The 21,809-nt window shown below is 35.4% G+C and overlaps 1 protein-coding gene across 1 annotated transcript; it reads right to left on the bottom strand.

Annotated features, from left to right (window-relative positions):
* Window positions 1–2,595: 2,595 nt before the first annotated feature.
* LOC127863615 (uncharacterized) lies at window positions 2,596–20,145 on the bottom strand. Its single transcript, XM_052403221.1, has 14 exons — window positions 20,086–20,145; window positions 16,395–16,433; window positions 12,900–13,064; window positions 12,501–12,695; window positions 12,123–12,225; window positions 11,301–11,405; window positions 10,628–10,674; window positions 9,888–10,353; window positions 9,532–9,673; window positions 8,169–9,155; window positions 6,751–7,208; window positions 6,522–6,602; window positions 5,898–6,023; window positions 2,596–5,734 (listed from the first exon to the last, which is right to left on the bottom strand). Exons 2-10 carry the CDS (start codon window positions 16,410–16,412, stop codon window positions 8,846–8,848), a joined length of 1,551 nt encoding a protein of 516 aa, XP_052259181.1. The 5' UTR covers window positions 16,413–16,433; window positions 20,086–20,145; the 3' UTR covers window positions 2,596–5,734; window positions 5,898–6,023; window positions 6,522–6,602; window positions 6,751–7,208; window positions 8,169–8,845.
* Between the last annotated feature and the right edge of the window lie 1,664 nt (window positions 20,146–21,809).

The following is a 21,809-nucleotide window of genomic DNA, read 5'->3' on the forward strand; positions in this document are numbered from 1 at the left end:
TCATAAGTTCTGGTAAGAACCTAGGTTCTCATTCTGAGAACCTATGTTCTCAGTAAAAACCTATTTACTTGGGATTATGCGTCGAACCGCCTGTCATACTATAACACGGTGAGATTTGTATACAGTCTCAGTAATGTTTCCGATGACACGGCGGTAACTGTATTGAGTCCCCGTAAAGTATCATATGACACGATGATAACTGTATTGAGTCTCAGTAATGTTTCCGGTGTCACGGTGATAACTGTATTGAGTCTCAGTAAAGTTTCCTATGTCACGATGATAACGGTATTGAGTCTCAGTAATGTTTCATGTGTCAAGGTGATAACTGTATTGAGTCTCAGTAATGTTTCCTATGTCACGGTGATAACTGTATTGAGTCTCAGTAATGTTTCCTGTGTCACGGTGACAACTGTATTGAGTCTCAGTAATGTTTCCTGTGTCACGGTGATAACTGTATTGAGTCTCAGTAATGTTTCCTATGTCACGGTGATAACTGTATTGAGTCTCAGTAATGTTTCCTATGTCATGGTGATAACTGTATTGAGTCTCAGTAATGTTTCCCATGTCACGGTGATAACTGTAATGAGTCTCAGTAATGTTTCATGTGTCACGGTGATAACTGTATTGAGTCTCAGTAATGTTTCCCGTGTCACGGTGATAACTGTAATGAGTCTCAGTAATGTTTCCTATGTCATGGTGATAACTGTATTGAGTCTCAGTAAAGTTTCCTATGACACGGTGATAACTACATTGAGCCACAGTAATGTTTCCTGCCTCACGGTGATAACTGTATTGAGTCTCAGTAATGTTTCATGTGTCACGGTGATAACTGTATTGAGTCTTAGTAATGTTTCCAGTGTCACAGTGATAACTGTATTGAGTCTCAGTAATGTTTTCTTTGTCACGGTGATAACAGTATTGAGTTTCAGTAATGTTTCCTGTGTCACGGTGATAACTGAATTGAGTCTCAGTAATGTTTCCGGTGTCACTGTGATAACTGTATTGAGTCTCAGTAAAGTTTCCTATGACACGGTGATAACTACATTGAGCCACAGTAATGTTTCCTGCCTCACGGTGACAACTGTAAAGAGTCTCAATAATGTTTCCTATGTCACAGTGATAACTGTATTGAGGCTCAGTAATGTTTCCGGTGTCACGGTGATAACTGTATTGAGTCTCAGTAATGTTTCCGGTGTCACAGTGATAACTGTATTGAGTCTCAGTGAAGTTTCCTACGTCACAGTGATAACTGTATTGAGTCTCAGTAATGTTTCCGGTGTCACGGTGATAACTGTATTGAGTCTCAGTAATGTTTCCTGTGTCACGGTGATAACTGTGTTGAGTCTCAGAAATGTTTCCTGTGTCATGGTGATAACTGTATTGAGTCTCAGTAATGTTTCCTATGTCATGGTGATAACTGTATTGAGTCTCAGTAATGTTTCCTATGTCACGGTGATAACTGTATTGAGTCTCAGTAATGTTTCATGTGTCACGGTGATAACTGTATTGAGTCTCAGTAATGTTTCATGTGTCATGGTGATCACTGTATTGAGTCTCAGTAATGTTTCCTATGTCACTGTGATAACTGTGTTGAGTCTCAGTAATGTTTCCTGTGTCATGGTGATAACTGTATTGAGTCTCAGTAATGTTTCCTATGTCACGGTGATAACTGTATTGAGTCTCAGTAATGTTTCATGTGTCACGGTGATAACTGTATTGAGTCTCAGTAATGTTTCCTATGTCACGGTGATAACTGTATTGAGTCTCAGTAATGTTTCCTATGTCACGGTGATAACTGTATTGAGTCTCAGTAATGTTTCCTATGTCATGGTGATAACTATATTGAGTCTCAGTAATGTTTCCTGTGTCAAGGTGACAACTGTATTGAGTCTCAGTAATGTTTCCTGTGTCACGGTGACAACTGTATTGAGTCTCAGTAATGTTTCCTATGTCAAGGTGATAGCTGTATTGAGTCTCAGCAAAGTTTTCTATGACACTGTGATATATGTATTAAGTCCCAGTAGTTTTTTTATGGCACTGTGATGGCTGTTCAGTCACCGCTATGTTTCTTATGGCACACAGACAGTTGTTTAGTCACAGTTATACCCAGTCGCCCAGTGAATATTTGTGTGGTGATTGATCACGAGATCTTCGCTACTGTCATATACACGCCCCCCTTGCTTTTTATAGGGTAGTTGACAGTAACTGGCATAGGTATGAGCACTTAATACAAATAATTCCACTGATATAATATAAACACGACGACTAATATCTGAAGTGTCACCATCAACGTCTGCTTTCTAAGAACTGACATTATCAATATTTTATTTTTTAGGGCGTGACTATTAAACAAACGTGTGGTTATAACTTGAAACTTATGATATTGATGCTACTTTATTTCTGTCAATCACTTTATTGACCTTTTATTGAATCAATGCTATTTCAATACGGTTAAGCCGCTAATATGACACACACACATAAAAATGATAGCATTTTATTAGCAATTGGCATATGCGACATGTTAAATAGTTTTATTCAACATATTCAGCTTTATTCATCGTAATATAGTAATAATTTTATAAAAAAAAAATCATATATATATAGAACTTTTATTTCGACAAATACATATACATATTTACACAGTTTAAATAGGCTGTTATGGTCCGTGTTCAACACATATCATATCATTCATATATTCGTAACACATGGTGTTGCATAAAAAACGTTATGGTTGAATAACAATAATGTTCTGATACAAATCCTACATATCGCCTCCACTAGAAATTCAAAATCAATTTTCTAAAGAAACATACAGTATTTACACAGCATATATTAATTTGATATTTCAATATTTCTATTTGAAAAGCATGTTCTACAAAAAGTGTCAATAAAAAATAACACTTTCAAAATCATTAACACAAATTCGTTTTACGTAGAACGTAAACTAACATCTCACTGTACATCTAACATCAAGTTCAAACAAGGGCTGTTTGTAATACATGCATGCCCCCCATATTGGCTGTCAGTTGTAGTGGCAGTCATTGCGTGAATACGTGGACCTTGACCTTTGACCTAGTGACCTGAAAATCAATAGGGGTCATCTGCCACTCATGATCATGTACCTATGGACTTTCATGATCCTAGGCATAAGCGTTCTTGAGTTATCATCCGAAAACCATTTACTGTTTCGAGTCACTGTGACCTTGACCTTTGACCTAGTGACCTGAAAATCAATAGGGGTCATCTGCGAGTCATGATAAATGTACCTATGAAGTTTCATGATCCTTGGCCTAAGCGTTCTTGAGTTATCATCCGGAAACCATCTGGTGGACGGACCGACAGACCGACCGACATGTGCAAAGCAATATACCCCCTCTTCTTCGAAGGGGGGCATAAATATCAAATTTCAAACAAACTGTATGTTCTTAATACAAATACTCAGAGCGCCGGTCATGATAAATGCAAATATTTGCAAGATCTTATTTCCTGGAATCAACTTACATCACATTTTCCTAACATCACATATATCCCATATCATGATGCAATATTAATATTATACTTTTGGTAAACACATATCACCTATCATGATGTAATATTCATATATTTTATATTACATATAATAATGTTATATTCACATAACATGATGCAATATTCATAGTATATTACGAAAACATAAGCACAATAATTCTAAGGTGATGAGACTTGAATAAACTGTTTCATCAATGACACTGTTATCATCAATAATGGATCTATCTTTTACATGCATATGATCCTACCACACTAATATTATACAATATGTATACATCACCATGTGTTAAAAACGATTTCTATTTTTATAAATCCCTGTGTACATAATTTAAAATTTATCTGTAGTCATGTAATACACGTATGACGCTTAATACTTTGTCTTTATGGTGTTTGATAATTATTTATGCCTATATTTGCAATGCAGAGACCCCAGTAACACCGACAACGATTGCAATTTTGATATACCGACAAGTGAATCAGGAAACTGATAGTGAATTAAAGCTTATGCTATACAATAAACAATATAAATATTAATGCATTGTATAATGTGCTTTTCTCAGTTCGAAGGCTTTGCTTACATACAGCTAGGTTTCGTAATATTTCACACATATCTTTTGTAATCAGCTCAACAGTTTTAAACATATTTGGTCTATGACAGTAATAATGCTTAAGATTTTTACCTCGTACACTATCATATAGCTTACACTCAAAAAGAAAATGAAATTCGTCCTCTTATTATATTTGTTACATAGCCTTTGTTCCATTGGCGTTCTATTCCATCTACCTGTTTCAATATTTAATCTATGTGATGACATACGTAACTTTGTAAGAGCATTTCTATAGCATTTAACATTTACATGTTTAGGTTATGGTTAAAATTCGAAATTACGGAAAGTGTTATAGAATATCGCTTGAGATGAATTTTCCAATTTACAAAGCCAATCCTGTACAAATATGTCCTTTACACGCTGATTTTTAAATACACTAATTAACTGGTTATTGTTTCCAACACTCTGTTGCAGCCATACATGATAGAAACCTAATCTACACAACGTATCTTTAACAAGTGAAGCCCAGTTTTGCTTACGTGGTTATAATCAATATCATTTAACATAGTATTGTAAATACATGACACATATTTTCTATCACTACAGCCAGTGATCTTCAATCAATATTTAATAATACAAACAAGCCTTTGGTAATGTAAATCCATACGGCCAAGATCACCATAAATAAAATCTTTTTGAGTGTTACATTTAACAACTTATACAGACTTGCAAAACTTTGTATGCACTCTTTCAATCGGCGTTGCTCGAGTAAATCCAAAAATCTCAACACAATAAAACAGTATTGATTAAACCATCTTTTCAAAGAGATCTAACATATGTTCAACGGTAATATAAACGTAACTGTACGGATATTTTCTGAGTTTAAATATTGCTTTAAGAGCCTGACCGGACAATTTCTCATGTGATTCCTTGAATGAACCTCATAATGTTAAATATTAAACCGAGATAAGAATACTTATTCACAAGTTCTATGTGGTTTCCATCATAATAAGTTTAGATTATTTGGAAGTCTACTACCTTTTCTAAATATAAGAACTTTGGTTTTATCTCTATAAACAGTTAATTTCCATCTGTTACAATATGTTGATAAAAAATCTAGATTTTTTTTGCAGTTCTTCTGCAGAATTTGCAAAAATCACAAAGTCATCTGCACTACATTAACAGAACAATCTTAAGAGTACCAATATTAACACCTTCAGCACCTTTTAAGAACAGTTCAACTTCTAGGTCATTTAAATACATAGCAAAGATAAAAGGACTTAAACACTCTTATATATGACCAAGAACATTTGGTGGCACTTTTAGAAGAGCTATTTTTACACAACACATAAACATATTTTTTGTGCCAAAAGTACAAGAAACGCCCTTTCTTGTGTAAATCAAACACACATTGTTAGTTGTGGATAGCTAACGTCCTACATTTTAGCACGTATTGTTTCTCCCACTTTGACTACACCTTTTTAATGTAAAATTGCAGTGCCACAAAAAGAATTTCAAACTCATCAAAAAATGAGCGGGCGTCATGTAAGATAAAGATGATTTTAATTTTTTCAATTTTGCATTATTTTGTTCAACAATCTGGGTGTTGATCCGTCGTATGAAGGGGTAGTCTAATCCCTTGTAGCCAATTGCACAGGCTGAAAAGGTAAAAATGTTTAGTCAAATCCACTTCATTTCTAAGTTCTATAGTATAAAAATGTATATTTGAGTGTAATAACCTGACATTAGAGTTTCAGATAACGATATGTTCTGTTTACAATGCAGAGTATAGACATATTTAAGAATAGAAGCATGGCTTACCAGTATGGTTATCCCAATGCAATCCATCCACAACCATTCTTGTATGAGAGAAGAAAACTGGATCCCTGTTTAAGGCATACTGATGAAGATTGCACGTATTGTCGTAAATAATGATTTCTGGTGCCCCTGTAACAATAATTGAATGTAACCAAACAAATTGGTACCTTCTATTTTTGGATTTTTCAGGATTGCAATACTACATTTATTATATTTTGGCAATACTACATTTATTATATTATGGCAATAAGTATGCATTGTGCTATTTTATGCCAGAATAAAGATATGTTATGTTATTTATGAACATACTCATTTCACATACAATATCGGTAGTCATTACACATAAACCATCGAGTTTGTTTTTAACTTGGTAGAGCTCCATATTATATGTGCACATCCGAGGATCGTGATGTGGGGCTTTATTATGATTTTTTTTTAACTGTCACTCTTACCCAACTTCTGCTTCAAATAATGTGTTAACTTGAAAATACAATAAATACTTTGACTTAATTAGTAAATACAATTATACATATATATACATACATAATATCTATCTCCGAAATCAACACAGGTTGAAAGTTATATTTGGTCAATAAAATAAATGATTCGAATACACAGCATTCTTACTTTCAAATCTTGTTTTAAGGAAAGTAAAAGGCCTGTTTGGGGATTCTGCACATTCCATCACCTCGAATCCATAGCAGATTCCTAAAATGTTGTAATTTATAGCACTCATTTAGTTTCGGTAAAAAAATTGCGCCAGTGAAGAATGAACAAATATTCAAACAATTGAAGCATTAATAACAAAAGCTATTTAAAAACAATGCATGCACTCCAGAAATACTAAGTACTATACCATGAGGACAAAATGTAGTGAAAATGCCAGGAAATAGTGCATGATGTCGACCCCCGTTCTTCTGGCAACCACTGGTACTTTTTTCTTTATCAGCACTATACACTCCTCTCTTCCTCAAACATGGCAAACTGGGAAAAAAAGATAAGGAGTGATCCGATTCACACACTGGAGTGGCGTGGATCTCTCTCCCTTTGAAAGGCGCACGTGTCTTCTCCATCACAGCGATGAGAACACATTTAACTGCACTGGACACCTGACCCGATTTGTAGATAAAAATCTAAATAACACGGGAATGTGAGTTTGACATTCGGACAGAATCTCAGCTTCAACTCGGCAACTTTCTATGATGTTCTGTATCAAATGTAGCTTTAACAAAGGGAATGTTGCACACACTGGCGAGTTCTTAGATAGTGCATTCAATAAATCAACATACTCCTCAGGAGAAAACTGCGTACAACCTAAAAACAGATAATTATAAATAGTGTTTATTTCTAATTCAGTATCCTTACATATAGAAAAAGCAACGGCAATCTACGGTTACATGTTAGTATTTATTTTCAAACGTTCTATTCATTCTGATATGCAGGTGAGATATTTCCGCAACATCATATTGACCTTTGAAAAAAAAAAAGAAACAAGATGTGTTTGTGAAACACTATGTCCCCGTATATGACGTTTGACCTTGAAGGATGACCTTAACCTTGACCCTTCACCACTCAAAATGTGCTGCTCAATAAGATACACATGCATGTCAATAATAAAATTGCTAGCTTCAATATTGCAGAAGTGACATTACATGAGCATATTGACCAATATATTTGACCTTGAAGGATGACCTTGACCTTTCACCACTCAAAATATGCAGCACCATGAGATACACATGCATGCCAAATATCAAGTTGCTATCTTCAATATTGCAAAAGTACTCACCCAATGAGCGATTTTGGCAACATATATTTGACCTCTGACCTTGAAGGATGACCTTGACCTTTCACCACTCAAAATGTGCAGCTCCGTGAGATACATATGCATGCCAAATATCAAGTTGCTATCTTCAATATTGCAAAAGTTATTGCAAATGTTAAAGTTGGGGCAAACCAACAGACCAACCAACCAACCAACAGACAGGGCAAAAACAATCAATATGTCCCCCACTACTATAGTGGGTGACATAAAAAAGTCAAAGTGACAGTGGCTAGCTACTTCGAAAGAGTTTTTAATGCACACCCCAATTTAACAAACAGTACCCAGTTTAGATGATTCTCGTAAATACGTGAAGATACCTCGGTCAGAATATGTTTCCACATTTCGGAACAAAATGTTTGTGTTAATTATTCACAACATATAATACCGCGATAATAAAAGCTACAAGAGCATGATTGATTATATTTTAATTTACACTAAAGACGAATATTTACCAATCTGTTGGAAACACTCTAGCAAAGGCACCATAGAGGGTTGGTGTATTTCCAGCAAAAATTATATCGTAGTGAATTCCTCCGGTTGAAGCCCATCACGTCTGCTGCAGAAGCGTGCAACTAGAGTTTGTGCGGCTTTATTCGGGATGAACACTCACTCGCTGTGACTAGTGAAATGTTGAATATAATATATAATAATAATCAAACATTGATAAAAATAATTATTCCCGACAAAAGCTATGCGGTAAAACATAAATGTTCTATATAAATCATTTTAAGCTCATAGTTTTAAAAGCAATGAACAGTTTGATTCAGAGTGTTTGTGTTTGCAGAGTACTTATGATGTTCGCATATCGATCAAGAGTTTGTCTTTCCGATCTTCGCTACAAAGCCTACGTAAGTTCTCGGTTATTTCCAAGGAAACAGACGCGAGTATCTCCATACACTTAGTAGAGTACTTTGCCTGTATTTTATGAACCTATTCATTATTGTTTGAAGGTTATGATGAAGAGGGCTTAGTGAGCGTACATACAAACCGACCGATCTAGTGACCCATAAACGACAAACAGCATTTGAAAACATTCTTTGATGTGGATAATAAATGTTAGCATACATTTGACGTATATTTTCACAATGTTATTTACATCTTGAATAGAAACACTTATATAAACATATATTTAATAAACAAAAACATTATACATATCTGCCAGAAAGTTTGGAAGTCTGCTTTTCCAGAAGTATGTCCTCATCGCTACATAAAAAGTTTTTTTTAAAAGACAGGCATGTGCCATCAAAAAGCATGGACTGACCGGTGATGGACCACATTCACGACACGTAAAATCCGCTTCAAAGTCAATGTCCATCAACTGCAGATAAGCGAACCACGTCTGTCGAAAGTACATGTACGAGAATATTCGGGCAAATTGCGTGTTCCCGTTATCGGATTGATGTTGCAGCCAGACGTTGTAAAAGAAGAACATTGTTGATCTACAATAATGGTATATGTTGCTTTAACCGTTATATCAACAACCAATACGTATATAGATAATATATACTCTTGCACAGAACTCAGCATTAATATTAATTAAGCATCATTATTTGTATTAGTATAAGTATTATTATTATTATTATTATTATTATTATTATTATAAGTAGTAGTATAAGTAATAGTAGTATTAGTAGTATTATTAGTAGTAGTTTTAGTAGTAGTAGTAGTAGTAGTAGTAGCAGCAGCAGCAGCAGCAGCAGTAGTAGTAGTGGTAGTAGTAGAAGTAGTAGTAGTTAAAACGCTACGTCCAACCAGATCTAAACTATGTGAAAAATCTTCACAATTAAACTTTGAGAGTGCGAACAGAAGCGTTACCTCGAATACAGATACTGAAACATGAAATCCCTCAGCACTTCGTAGTGGATGAGAAATCGCCCCATGTTCAGTACACAGTCTTGTTGCCCATCATAACATGTAACGGAACTGCAACCGGTTGCCACGCATATCCTCTCGTACACTTAAAAACAATGGTTTTATTTAACAAGCTGTATTTTTTTTAATCTAGCTTACAGGTTACACACTTATAATACTACATTGGCACTGGTACTAAGAACAGCATTTTTGGAATAATTTTTATCACAATTAGAAGGAAATGCACATGAGGAGCATTTTTTAATCCAATAAAACCAAATACAACATTACGATTTAGATTCATTCTAGTAATCACTCACCTTGAACAGGGACACACTCGTACTTCGAAAGGAATGTAGACACATGTTCCACTGGTTTGAGTTCAAATTGTAAATTTTGGCAAATCATACATTTCTTTTGATGCCTTGGTAACACTTGACGAATACCATCATTTATTGGATACAGATCGGAAGATCGTTTATTTATGGCGCAATTATCCAATATAAAGGGGATCTTATGAGAGGAAAAGCACTTGAGTTCGTAATTATTTTTGTTGCTCATAATATGAATTTCACAATGAATTTTATGCACGCATTCAGACATATCTTCTACTGATTGGTTCAGCAGTTCATTTACAAATTGCGTGTGTTTGCAGCTGTTACCATTTTTGCAAGTTAGACACTTTAATGTACCGAAATTTGTCCGTAAAACGGAGTAACTTCCGTCAACACGCACAACATACTTGTTGTCCAAAAATGGAACTATGTGTTCATGTGACTCATCTAACTGAAATAACAAAACTGAATCATAAAATATGAATAAAATTAGACAATAACACTGAGTGCAAAGAAGTTTAAATGTTAATGTCAAACTACAAACCATTATTTTAAAGTATGTATATATCCAGTAGTGCAATTCATGCATTTTCCACAGTCCCAGTCAAAACTAATGGTAAATATTACATTAAATGAATCGGAGTGTCTATTTATTTCAATACCATACTTCAGGCGAGATACGACTGATGACGAAAATTACTAGGTCAGTAATGAGTAACAAGTACCTCTTTTCCATATGCGATATTGCTAGCATAGTCATGTCCACATGCATCTGCAATTACAGTTATCGTGACGGATGTAAGCTAACAAATTACCGGTATATACAATGTAATACAAAACATGTATATTATTTATTATAATATGAAAGTAAAAAAAGGTGAAACTTCACCTCCCCCGGCAGCACAGCAATTCCATTCTCAACCGCGTCTGGGGTCGTTTCATTAACGATCGTACGAAAATTTTAACTCACGAGATAATTTTGTAATCTTAGTAAGTAGAAGAACTAGCCCACCATTCTCATCAAATATCTAGGCGCTAGATATGCCAATGTTATTTATTAAGAACTGATAATTCATTATCATATGTATGGACTTTAGCAATAACACATCTTCGAAAAATGTATCGTATCATAAATGTGTACTACGATGTTTATTAAAACATTCCCCAGGTCCTTTATTTACAAGTGACCAATTGCCGAACGGCACAGCACAGCACACAACTTCACACATAGCAAATGAAGTTGAATACAGCTTGGGCACCGCCTTGGAACGGTCAATGCTAAGCATGAAGAATTATTTTATATAGCATAATTGTTTTCTTCAATATTTCAATATAACTTCAGTCATTTACACTTAATTACATTTGTGCATTCGACTGAACACTGTAAGTTTCCAATACCTTTAAGGACAGGACAATCTTCCAGACCGGCTCTATTTAGATATTCTTGGAAAATGATTTTCACGACAAAGATATGAACACATTCGGGATGTAATCGGTCTACCTCTGATAAAAGCAACATAATTATACATCGATTAACATTCAATATACAATATAAACACGCAACATAAAGTGCAACCAGCAACCAAATTGGTTATGTTCACTTACATAATTAGGAATTGAGGTCGGCGTAACTTGTTGTTATTTGCTTTATTTTAATGTAAATACCATTTTGCACACTTCAAAAACAAGGAAACCAAGTAGCAAAATTCTTTAAATATGATGGAGTTAAACCAACATGCTTAAAACAGGTATACACATTCTCACAGTGAAATAATCTTTAAATGAGATTAATAGTCAGCACTAAAATGGGGTCGGTTAAGGGAAAAAAAAACACTAGATTTATGCCTAACATTTTAAATGTGCAAAAAATGTGGCACGAGTACGAGTGTTTTCGCGTATTTATTTTATCCTTTGCGTTGTTTTATAGAGAAATATCAGTGAAATAAAACTGGTATTTCACTGTTTTCACAGCGAAAATTATCCAGTTAAACTCTTTGACAATGTCAATAAACGGTGAAAAAAGCATAAAATAAAAAGATTTTTTGGGGGATTCGATGGAATATCAATTTTATTTCACACGTGATCATAAAAAATACATATTTTCACTCATGGCTGCACCACTCGTGAAAATATTATTTTTTAAGACCACTCGTGAAATAAAATCGATATTCCACAGAATTCAATAAATATCCTCTATATATACAGCCAGCGTTTGCTTACCTGGAGTGGGCGTTTCAAAATTATCAACGAATTGTGTCCTGTCTGGTGAACATGTGCATGTGTAGCATGATCCTTTGCGATTTACAATCACTGGGGAATTTGCCTGTAATAAATAATATCTGGAATAAACAGTAATCTTTTTGACTTTGTTGTCAACACCAGTAACACAAACTAGAATAAAACACACAAGTATCTCACAGCCTAATAAGTTACGGTACAATTTCTTAATCATCTCAAAGCCATCGATAAAAAAATTAAACATACATACTGCACTTGAAAACGAAATTGAATTGTGACAATATATTATTAAAATGTTTTGACTTGAGAAAACAATGTCACCTAGCGGTTTAAAACAGTACGCTGAATTAAAAAAACTACCTTTATGAATTTTGTGTGCTCGTCGCAGTCTAACAGAACGAATACATCCAGAGATTCGTTTACGGGCATATATGAACCCGTTGACTTGATCAAACTATAATATTGTTCGGCTTCTGATGGCAAAACTGGTAATGTTATGGAGCCGGAAAATGCAGGACTTTCTTGTGTATATTTAGCAGTACGTCCATTCTTGGTCTAAACAGTGATTATACAAAATAGCGTCAAAAAATTTTTAAAATGTGAAAGGTCGGACAAAATATTATGAAACTGTTATACTGAGTGAACATATTAACAAAGACGAGCGAATTAAAGCTCAAGCAATGGACAAACAATTTCTTTCATAGCATACTCCGTGTAAACGCGAGTGAAGTAGTGAAGAGTTCGATTGAACATGTTTACCTGAGCAGTTGCATACGATGTCCCTTGCATTTGCCTGGCACCTAATGATCCAACTCGGGGAACTGTGCCTGTACGGCTTGATGTTGGCATCGCAAAAGAGTCATACTTCAAAGTTCCAGCAAGAGAATATGGATTGCTATATACATATGCTCTCTTTCTTGACTTCTAAAAAATAAGTACTTGGTATAAGGCACAATTGCATTCAGATAACCACTACGTACAAAGCACTGGTAATATCAATACGAATGCTTCTTTAGGAAGGTTATAATCGAAATAATAAACAAAGCCTGTCATAAAACGTTGTAACTAAACAACAGTATGTGCACCATACCATATTGCAAAAACAATCTAAGCGCTGAAGGCACTGAAGATGTTCGCTATTGCATAATTTAACACGCAATTCATTTTTCAAAATCAATCGCAAGTTTGAAATGAACACACGCCATTCAACTTAAAAAAGTGTGTGTCATAGCGCACGGGTCGAGTTTTGTGTGCACTTTTTATCATCCTTATTATTTCATAGAAATAACTAAGACAAAATAAAAACAGCATGCTTTTTTGGAAGTTCTGAAAGCAAAGAAAGTATGATGAAAATGGTAATGAGAACTTAATATAAAGAAAATTTGCAGTCACCATCATATTAAAGGAATATTTTTTCTAATATCAAATGACTATCTCACCAAGAATATAAATTCATAATGAAAGTTCCGTGTACAAAACTTTTGATTTTTGACACCATATACAAATTCAAAATATACAATAATCTTCGTATCTTGTATATGGAGGAATAAAAGTATATAAACATTGCTGTTTATGCTTTACTTGTTACCCGAGCAGTTCACACGGTGTCAACAACGCTAACATAAACATAGGTATAGAGCACTAATGCGCTTTTAGGCGAAGCTGTTTCAGTTTTCATCTTAGTGACTTTAACATAACTCAAACAGACACGCATGAATATTTTCGAATATTTAATAAGCTGATTCGACATACAACCTCTGAATTTTTGCTACATCACTGCGTATGTGCTCAATTCAAAGGATGTAGCACTGTTCAGTGTAAGAAATTCCGGACTACTCTCTGTATGCTCAAACGACACAAATTGTGGCCCTGTTACAATTACGCGTTACAATCCATCTCGCAGAATTTCAATTTCGCCTCCAAGATGAGAAAACAATCATTAGCGAAATAGTATAGTGTCACGATAAGAGAAAATCGTTTAATTATCATACCACAATGTTTGCCGTACTTGGTCAGCACGTCTGGAAATCATTCCTTAATGCGTCGATAGGCTGCCATTATTAACAAGTTTGCTATTTTGAATTCAATTTTGTATCAAAAAGCATTGTTTTTAAATGTGGGATTTTCAATTCGCAATGAGATTTGTAATGACCCTCGTCATGCGAAAATGGGTCTTATTCCATATGCGCCCTTCATATAAATAGCCCACTCAGCTATCCCTCCTTCTGGTAAGGAGAAACATAACATATTGAGTGATTTTAAAGCGAACAGCGTCGCCTATGGCCTGACTGCGCAAGAGCACATGTTGGGTTTAACAAACGCTTGCCGAAACGCATAAGACCCATTTTCGCATGACGGCGCTATTGACGTGTGATTTAAATGTGACGAAAGAAAACTGCGTTTAAATCAAATATAAACATACGATATATTTCGATAATGAAGAAAGATACTCATAACAAGGCATATGAGGACACATATGAAGTGCTCTCCCGTAGTATATTTTTTATTTACTCACACTAATGTGTGGTTTGACAATGCTAACACACATTTCATGCGGTGAATATGCAGCTTACAAGTGAAAAACACAACACAATAGTTTAACTTTTGTTTAATTGTATTCAATTATTTAGAAAAGTAAATTGCTAACTTTATTTCAAAGTCGGCGTATACGCCGACTACATTTTTAAAAGACATGTATTGTTATAAATATATTTCATATAATATATTTAGTTGTTTTCGGTTTTAGCGATTATAAAGCATTTTCGAGGTTGCCTATAGTATGCCTGAGTAATTGATGAACTCATATCCAACTGTCAATGTATTGAGAACTGTGAATATAAACAAGCTAACCCTTCTACTAAGCTTCTACTATTGCGTTGCTAGCACCCGTAAATACAAAAGATCGCCGCTATGTGTTGAGAACCAAGAACGCTTTCCAGAAATACCCGATGCAGTAGCTTCAACGAGGTTATGAAACAGGTCATTCGTATTATTATTATAAATTATTTGTTATATTCGGGTTAAGCGATTATGATTTTTTTTAGTCTATCGTATCGGTGAATTTATTGTTGAACTTATGTTCAACGTTTTATAAATTGAGAATATAAGTAAGCGTCAACTTTTTCCCAAATCTCTCAATTTACGACCTGTACTACGTCATTGAGTTGTATGTGAGAGCGTAACCTATTGCGTTGTTATCGCCCGTAAACTTTCCTTTGTTTATCGACAGGCGCATCTATTAATAGCCTCATATCATGAATGCCAAAACACCCGCGAAAAAGAACCACGTGACCAAATAGGACGCTAAACGCAAATACCATGCGACTATGACTTTAATTATGTAAGAACGCTCCGCAATTCCTCTGAAGCCGGGGCCTTGTGATTGCTTTTACGTAAAGAATTGACCTCTAACTGAAGTAAGCAAAGGAAACGCAGCACCTAATTGACCCATTCCTTCTATGTGCGAAGGCAGATTGAATTTTACTAATGTATGGTTTGCCTATTATAACACACATTATAATGCGGTAAATATGCGACTAAAAGTAAAAAACACTATAATTAAACTTTTGTTTTTAATTAAGTTATTTAGAAACCAAAATTCCAAACCTTATTTCAAAACAGCAAGACTACATTTTTTAGAGAATATTCTTGTTATATTTAAATGTTTTTTAACAGTTTCAGCGATAATGAATCATTTTTATGTTGTCTATCGTATCTCGGTAATAATTGTTGAACTCGTGGTCAACGTGTTATTAATTGAGACCTGTGAATATAAACAAGCGTAACCTTATACTAGTGCGTAATTCTCACCCGGACTCCCCTTTGTTTATCGCCAGCCTCAGATTTATGAATGAGATGAGCGAAAATACTACGTCACGCAGACGCAGCAGAAAGTGGACTATTTTAATCATTCATAAACAATCTCCTCCGCGACACGTGCAATACGATCATTGTTTTTTTTATTCTTTTCTATAAAACACCATTCGAAACTATTGCATTTAACACGATATTAATATAATGTTTCCATTTGTGAATTAACATAATTTGAGAACTCAAACCTCTTGCATAAATTATACAACTCTTTCTTCACGCGTAGTGTAAGCGGGAATTGGGCTAATCATACCCAGGCCGTATCGACCTGAATTTTACATCAAGCACATTAGACGGTCGCTAAAGCGACCATCTAAAAAACGAATATATCATTATTAACTTTCAAATGTTATTTCAATAACGTTTTATTCTATGGAACCATACCGATTTTGATTCTGCCATCTTTCTCGCGTACTCACGACACTAGAATTAAAAAAAAAGACCAAACACATTAAAGAAACAAAGTGCGGGGAGTGAATTACAAACTCCAAAGAAAACTATATACGCTGCCTGTAATGAATTACAAAACCCTGTGATAACTACACAGGCTGCATGTAATCAATTACAAGCCACAGTGATAAATACACAGGCTGCATGGAGTGAATTACAAACCCCGGTGATAACTACACACGCTGCTTGAAATCAATTACAAACCCCGATGCGAACTACACAGGCTGCATGAAACGAATTACAAACCCCGTTGACAATACAAAAGCTGCGTGGAATGAATAACAAACCCTGGTGATAACTACACAGGCTGCTTGGAATAAATTACAAACCATGGTGATAACTACACAGGCTGCGTGGAATGAATTACGAACCCCGGTGATAACAACACAGGCGGCATTGAATGAATTACAAACCCCGGTGATACCACTATACCCCGTGGGACATCAATTATACACCCCGGTGTTAACAATACAAACCACGGGGCATCGATTATACGACCCAGTGATAACAATACAAACCACGGGGCATCGATTATAAGGCCCGGTGATAACAATACAAACCACGGGGCATAATTTATACACCCCGGTGATAACAATACAAACCACGGGGTATCGATTATACAGCCCGGTGATAACAATACAAACCACAGGGCATCAATTATACACCCCGGTGATAACAATACAAACCACGGGGCAACGGTTATACATCCCGGTGCAGTGCCTTCCCGAGGAATTTGTTCAGGCGCCCCGGGGGTGGGTTCGGAAGGGGTGTCCCCTCCCGACGTTGATTTTTTTTTTAATTAAACGTGTCAATTCACGTTCTGTGGTGCGTTATAACTCAAAGAAAAACAGCGTCAAAAGACGTCATTTGGTGCGCTATGACTCTTAAAAAAAAATCCCCCAGTCATTTAAAAATATATTTTTTTATTTTGCTTAATTGTTTTAAAACTTTTCCGCACAGATAGTAAAATCCCGACTCGAACGATTCCCCAATACATCCGTTTCAACCCGACTCTATTACTGTATACTTACTATTTTTCAAGTTTCTATTTATTACCCGTTTTTATCAATCTCTTTCTGGTAAATATTTACGATAAAAGCTTTCAGTTATTTATTTAACACAAACCTTGCCATTTTTTAAGTGACTATTTATAGATTTGATGAAATATTGCCTCTGAATATGCGTCAATCCCCTGACCTGTTGTGTGCTTGTTAAAACGCTCAATACACGCCATTTGTATGCAATAGACGCGACGTTGTACATGCTGCATAATTTTCGTGCTCTTTTTAATTGAGAAAAAGATTCGACACAAAATAAATTTGCACTGCTAATTTGAAGCAAAAATATTTAACGTTGCGGTAACATTTACATTCGGAAGTGTGTTTCGGATTAAAAACGCGTTAAAATCTACTTACGGTAATGGGTTTCGGATTACAAATTTAATTATTCCCATAAGATTCCAACAAATATTAACCGTTGCGTTATAAATTCAACGATAATTTGTTTACACACTTTACGAGTCGAATAAATGTTTTGACGGAATTATGCATGAAATTCATGTTGTTCACGAGGATCACGGCCGGTTGCCATCATCAGTCTTATTACTATCGATTATCGGACGAAACATTTACAAGTGTGCGTAATTAATTCAACGAAAATTTGTTAAAGCGCATTACATGTCGAATAAATATCAGAAAAACGAAGTGAATCAGTTCTATAAATGGACATGTTGAAATATACATGTACTGGAATTAAATCAATTGTTATCACATAATTGTAACCGCTATAATATTTAATTGTTTACCACTTGCAATTAATTTCTCGTATTAATTATGAGTCATAGGTAACACTTGTTTACAGTAAAAAGGTGTGATGATGATGCCCGAAACCGTCTTTAATGTTCTGTACTGTACTAATTACCGGTTTTATATTACTCAAATGCTACTTGCTAATCAAGCTGCGATAAACTCTTTCTTCATGCCCGACGTCAATCAAAAATGGTCGATAGTTAACCCCGCCCTCATAAGCATTCGCGTAACCAATTGGACGATGAACTAAACAGTTTGACAACTGGAAAATTACCAGATACATCCTTGTCAGCATTTAAATGACCGTGTAATGTGGCTAGAATAATCGATACGCGCGTCATGCTATTCTCTTATCAGTGGATTATCCATTACCCCATGTGGTGTTTATGGCGATTACTTGTGAAAGTAGGTACCGAGTGCTCTTTTAAAACAGGGAATATTGATACACTGATAGGGAAACCTTGATTTTTTTGGACAATCTCCACTTTCTTTTACTGAAGAATACACTGATCGGAAAATTTCAAGCGCCCCGGGGACTCTGATTTCGAAATTCAAGCGCCCCAGGAAGGGGGGCTTAAATGGCCTGGGGAAGACCCTGCGGTGATAACAATACAAACCACAGGGCATCGATTATACACCCCGGTGATAACAATACAAAACACTGTTTAAAACAGTGAAATACCAGTTTTATTTCCCTGATATTTCTCTATAACCCACTGGAAAGCATTAAATAAAAACCACGGGGCATTATACACCCCGGTGATAACAATACAAACCACGAGACATCAATTATACACCCCGTTGATAACAATACAAACCACGGGGCAAAGGTTATACACCCCGGTGATAACAATACAAACCACGGGGCATTGATTATCACCCCGGTGATAACAATACAAAACACTGGGCATCGATTATACGGCCCGGTGATACCGGTGATAACTATACAAACCACAGGGTATCGATTATACACCCCGGCGATAACAATACAAAACCACGGGGCATCCATTAAACGGCCCGGTGGCAACACTACAAGGCTAGATTGAACTTTACCGGTACGCAGTTGTTTACCACCATCGACAAAGCAGGGGCTTAGGGGCGGTAGCCCCTGATACCAAAGAAATATATAGGATAAAAAAGGATTTTAAGGTTTTGCGTTAGTTGTTATGTTTAAGGTGTTAAGGGTTAGGGTACGCTGTTTGATGAAAAATGTTGCGTGCCCGTAAAGTTCAATCGTCCCCACTACAAACCACGGGGCATAGATTTTACAGCCCAGTGATAACAATACAAACCATGGGGCATCGATAATACAGCCCAGTGATAACAATACAAACCACCGGCATCGTTATACGACCCGTTGATAACAATACAAACCACGGGGCTTCAATTATACACCTCGGTGATAACAATACAAACCACGGGGCATCGATAATACGGCCCGGTGATAACAATACAAACCACCGGCATCGATTATACCACCCGTTGATAACAATAAAAACCACGGGGCTTTGATTATACACCCCGGTGATAACAATACAAACCACGGGGCATCGATAATACGGCCCGGTGATAACAATACAAACCACAGGGCATCAACTATACACGAGGCATTTATTATACGGCCCGGTGATAACCATACAAACCACGCTTATATGAACAACAGCAAAATTTTTAGGCACGCAGCTAAAGAGTAAAGTATTAGTTTTTTGGATCTAATTAAGCTAATTTAGTTAAAATAAATGTGATTGACACGCTGTGAACTTATTTGTTTCATTCAGTGTTATTTTCTCGTTTGTGTGTGTTTATTTAAATCTTACCGGGTGAGGTAACTTGATATCAAAGAATGCACTGTTAACAGAGGTCAAAATGGCGCAGTTCAGGTCGCAAACAACTATTAAAGTTGGGGTAAGTTGTTTATATAAATATATATATATCTAGGTATCTTAAAACAATTAACAAAGATAAACCATCGTTGTTAAATGTAATCATGCATACAAAAAACAATATAACGCAGGTTGAGATGCATAAATATTTATTTTAAATCAGTATTTTCAATTCAGATTATATTAATACAAATTAAGTTCGATGTAGCCATCAACAATTCAGTGCATTTCGACCTTTTGCACATGCGCATTAGGGACGGTGATGAATTATGGAGGTTTCGGCGAAACCCCAGTTCGGCGAATTGATTATAAATAGTAGGTGTTAAACCGGTTCGGCGAAATGATTTATAGTTGATTACAGAATAACAATGAAAATTTATGATTTGATTTAGAAAATGTATTATGAGATTATGTGCTGGACTATGTTATTGTTACGTAAAATTAAATAAAAGTATAAATGTTGTTGTTAATTGGTCTAATTATTTGAGGAATGTGTCACTTGTGAAGCAGGACCCATTTGGTTTGGGATGTTTACTAAAAAAACATGACATTTCACACCTGGCATAGGTGAGGAATTTAGAGCTGTTGAGCAACAGACAGTGTCATTAGTCTTCATTAGAGATACTGTAACCATTGCATAAGGTTCATTTCATTTTAGCTTTATCATTTTATTTTTGCTATTGGAAATAAAACAATTTATGAATGTGAACAAAATTATAATTCTAATTGAGATTTTTTTTTAATTTTGTAGACGCTACATGGAATTTAGATTGCTACATTTTTATATTTAACATATAATTTAGCAATATTTTACTTAGTAAGAACTGAGTTACTAAGTTACTGAGTTTTATTTAACTTTTTTTTTTGGTTCTTAACATTACATTATGAATTGCAATAACAAAATAGATATAACATATAATTCAGCAATATTTTACTTAGTAAGAACTGAGTTACTAAGTTAATCAGTTTTATTGAATTTTTTTTTCCAAATTGTCAAAACTTTTATGAGAGCAAGAAATAAATTATCCCGGTGCATAGATCGTAAATAAAAGTTGTTGGTGGGTTAGATTAAACCTATTTATTTAAACTCAATTGCACCGAAAGCTTAATTTTTTTGAAACGCTCTCGAATCGATTTCCTGGGTAGAACCAGTATTATGCGTATTTGGTGAGATATAACGAACGCATCCCTAATCCGGGTCGAATCCGTGACCTCCCGGTCGCGAAGCGGACACCATACCCTCTACGCCACAGCGACCTGCCAATAAGTTGGTTTGATGGTTCGATGGGAGAGTTCCTCCTTCCGTCCATATGTCCGACTTCGTCCTTAGTGTCTTATCATATTTGTAGCTGTTTACCTAAAACACGTTACTCGAGCGGCGTATAAGTCCTTAAAATAAATCATCTTTATAACCTCTTCCAGCGCCTCCTGGATTTCGTCGTTTATCATTCAATTCCACAAATACAGTAGTAAGGGTTATTTCTGTTTTGTACAAGTTTATGTCGCATTTTTCAATCATACGACAACCGATTCGCTAGATCTATATTTAAAAGCGTTTAGTGGTTGTATAGTTTTTGTATTAATGTCTTAAATAAATTGCGCGGCAAAGGGAAAAGGAGGGAGCGCGCGCATTTGATAAATATCGACAATCGCACCGC

Source organism: Dreissena polymorpha, unplaced genomic scaffold (assembly GCF_020536995.1).
Source record: "Dreissena polymorpha isolate Duluth1 unplaced genomic scaffold, UMN_Dpol_1.0 chrUn020, whole genome shotgun sequence".
Lineage (NCBI taxonomy): Eukaryota > Metazoa > Mollusca > Bivalvia > Myida > Dreissenidae > Dreissena > Dreissena polymorpha.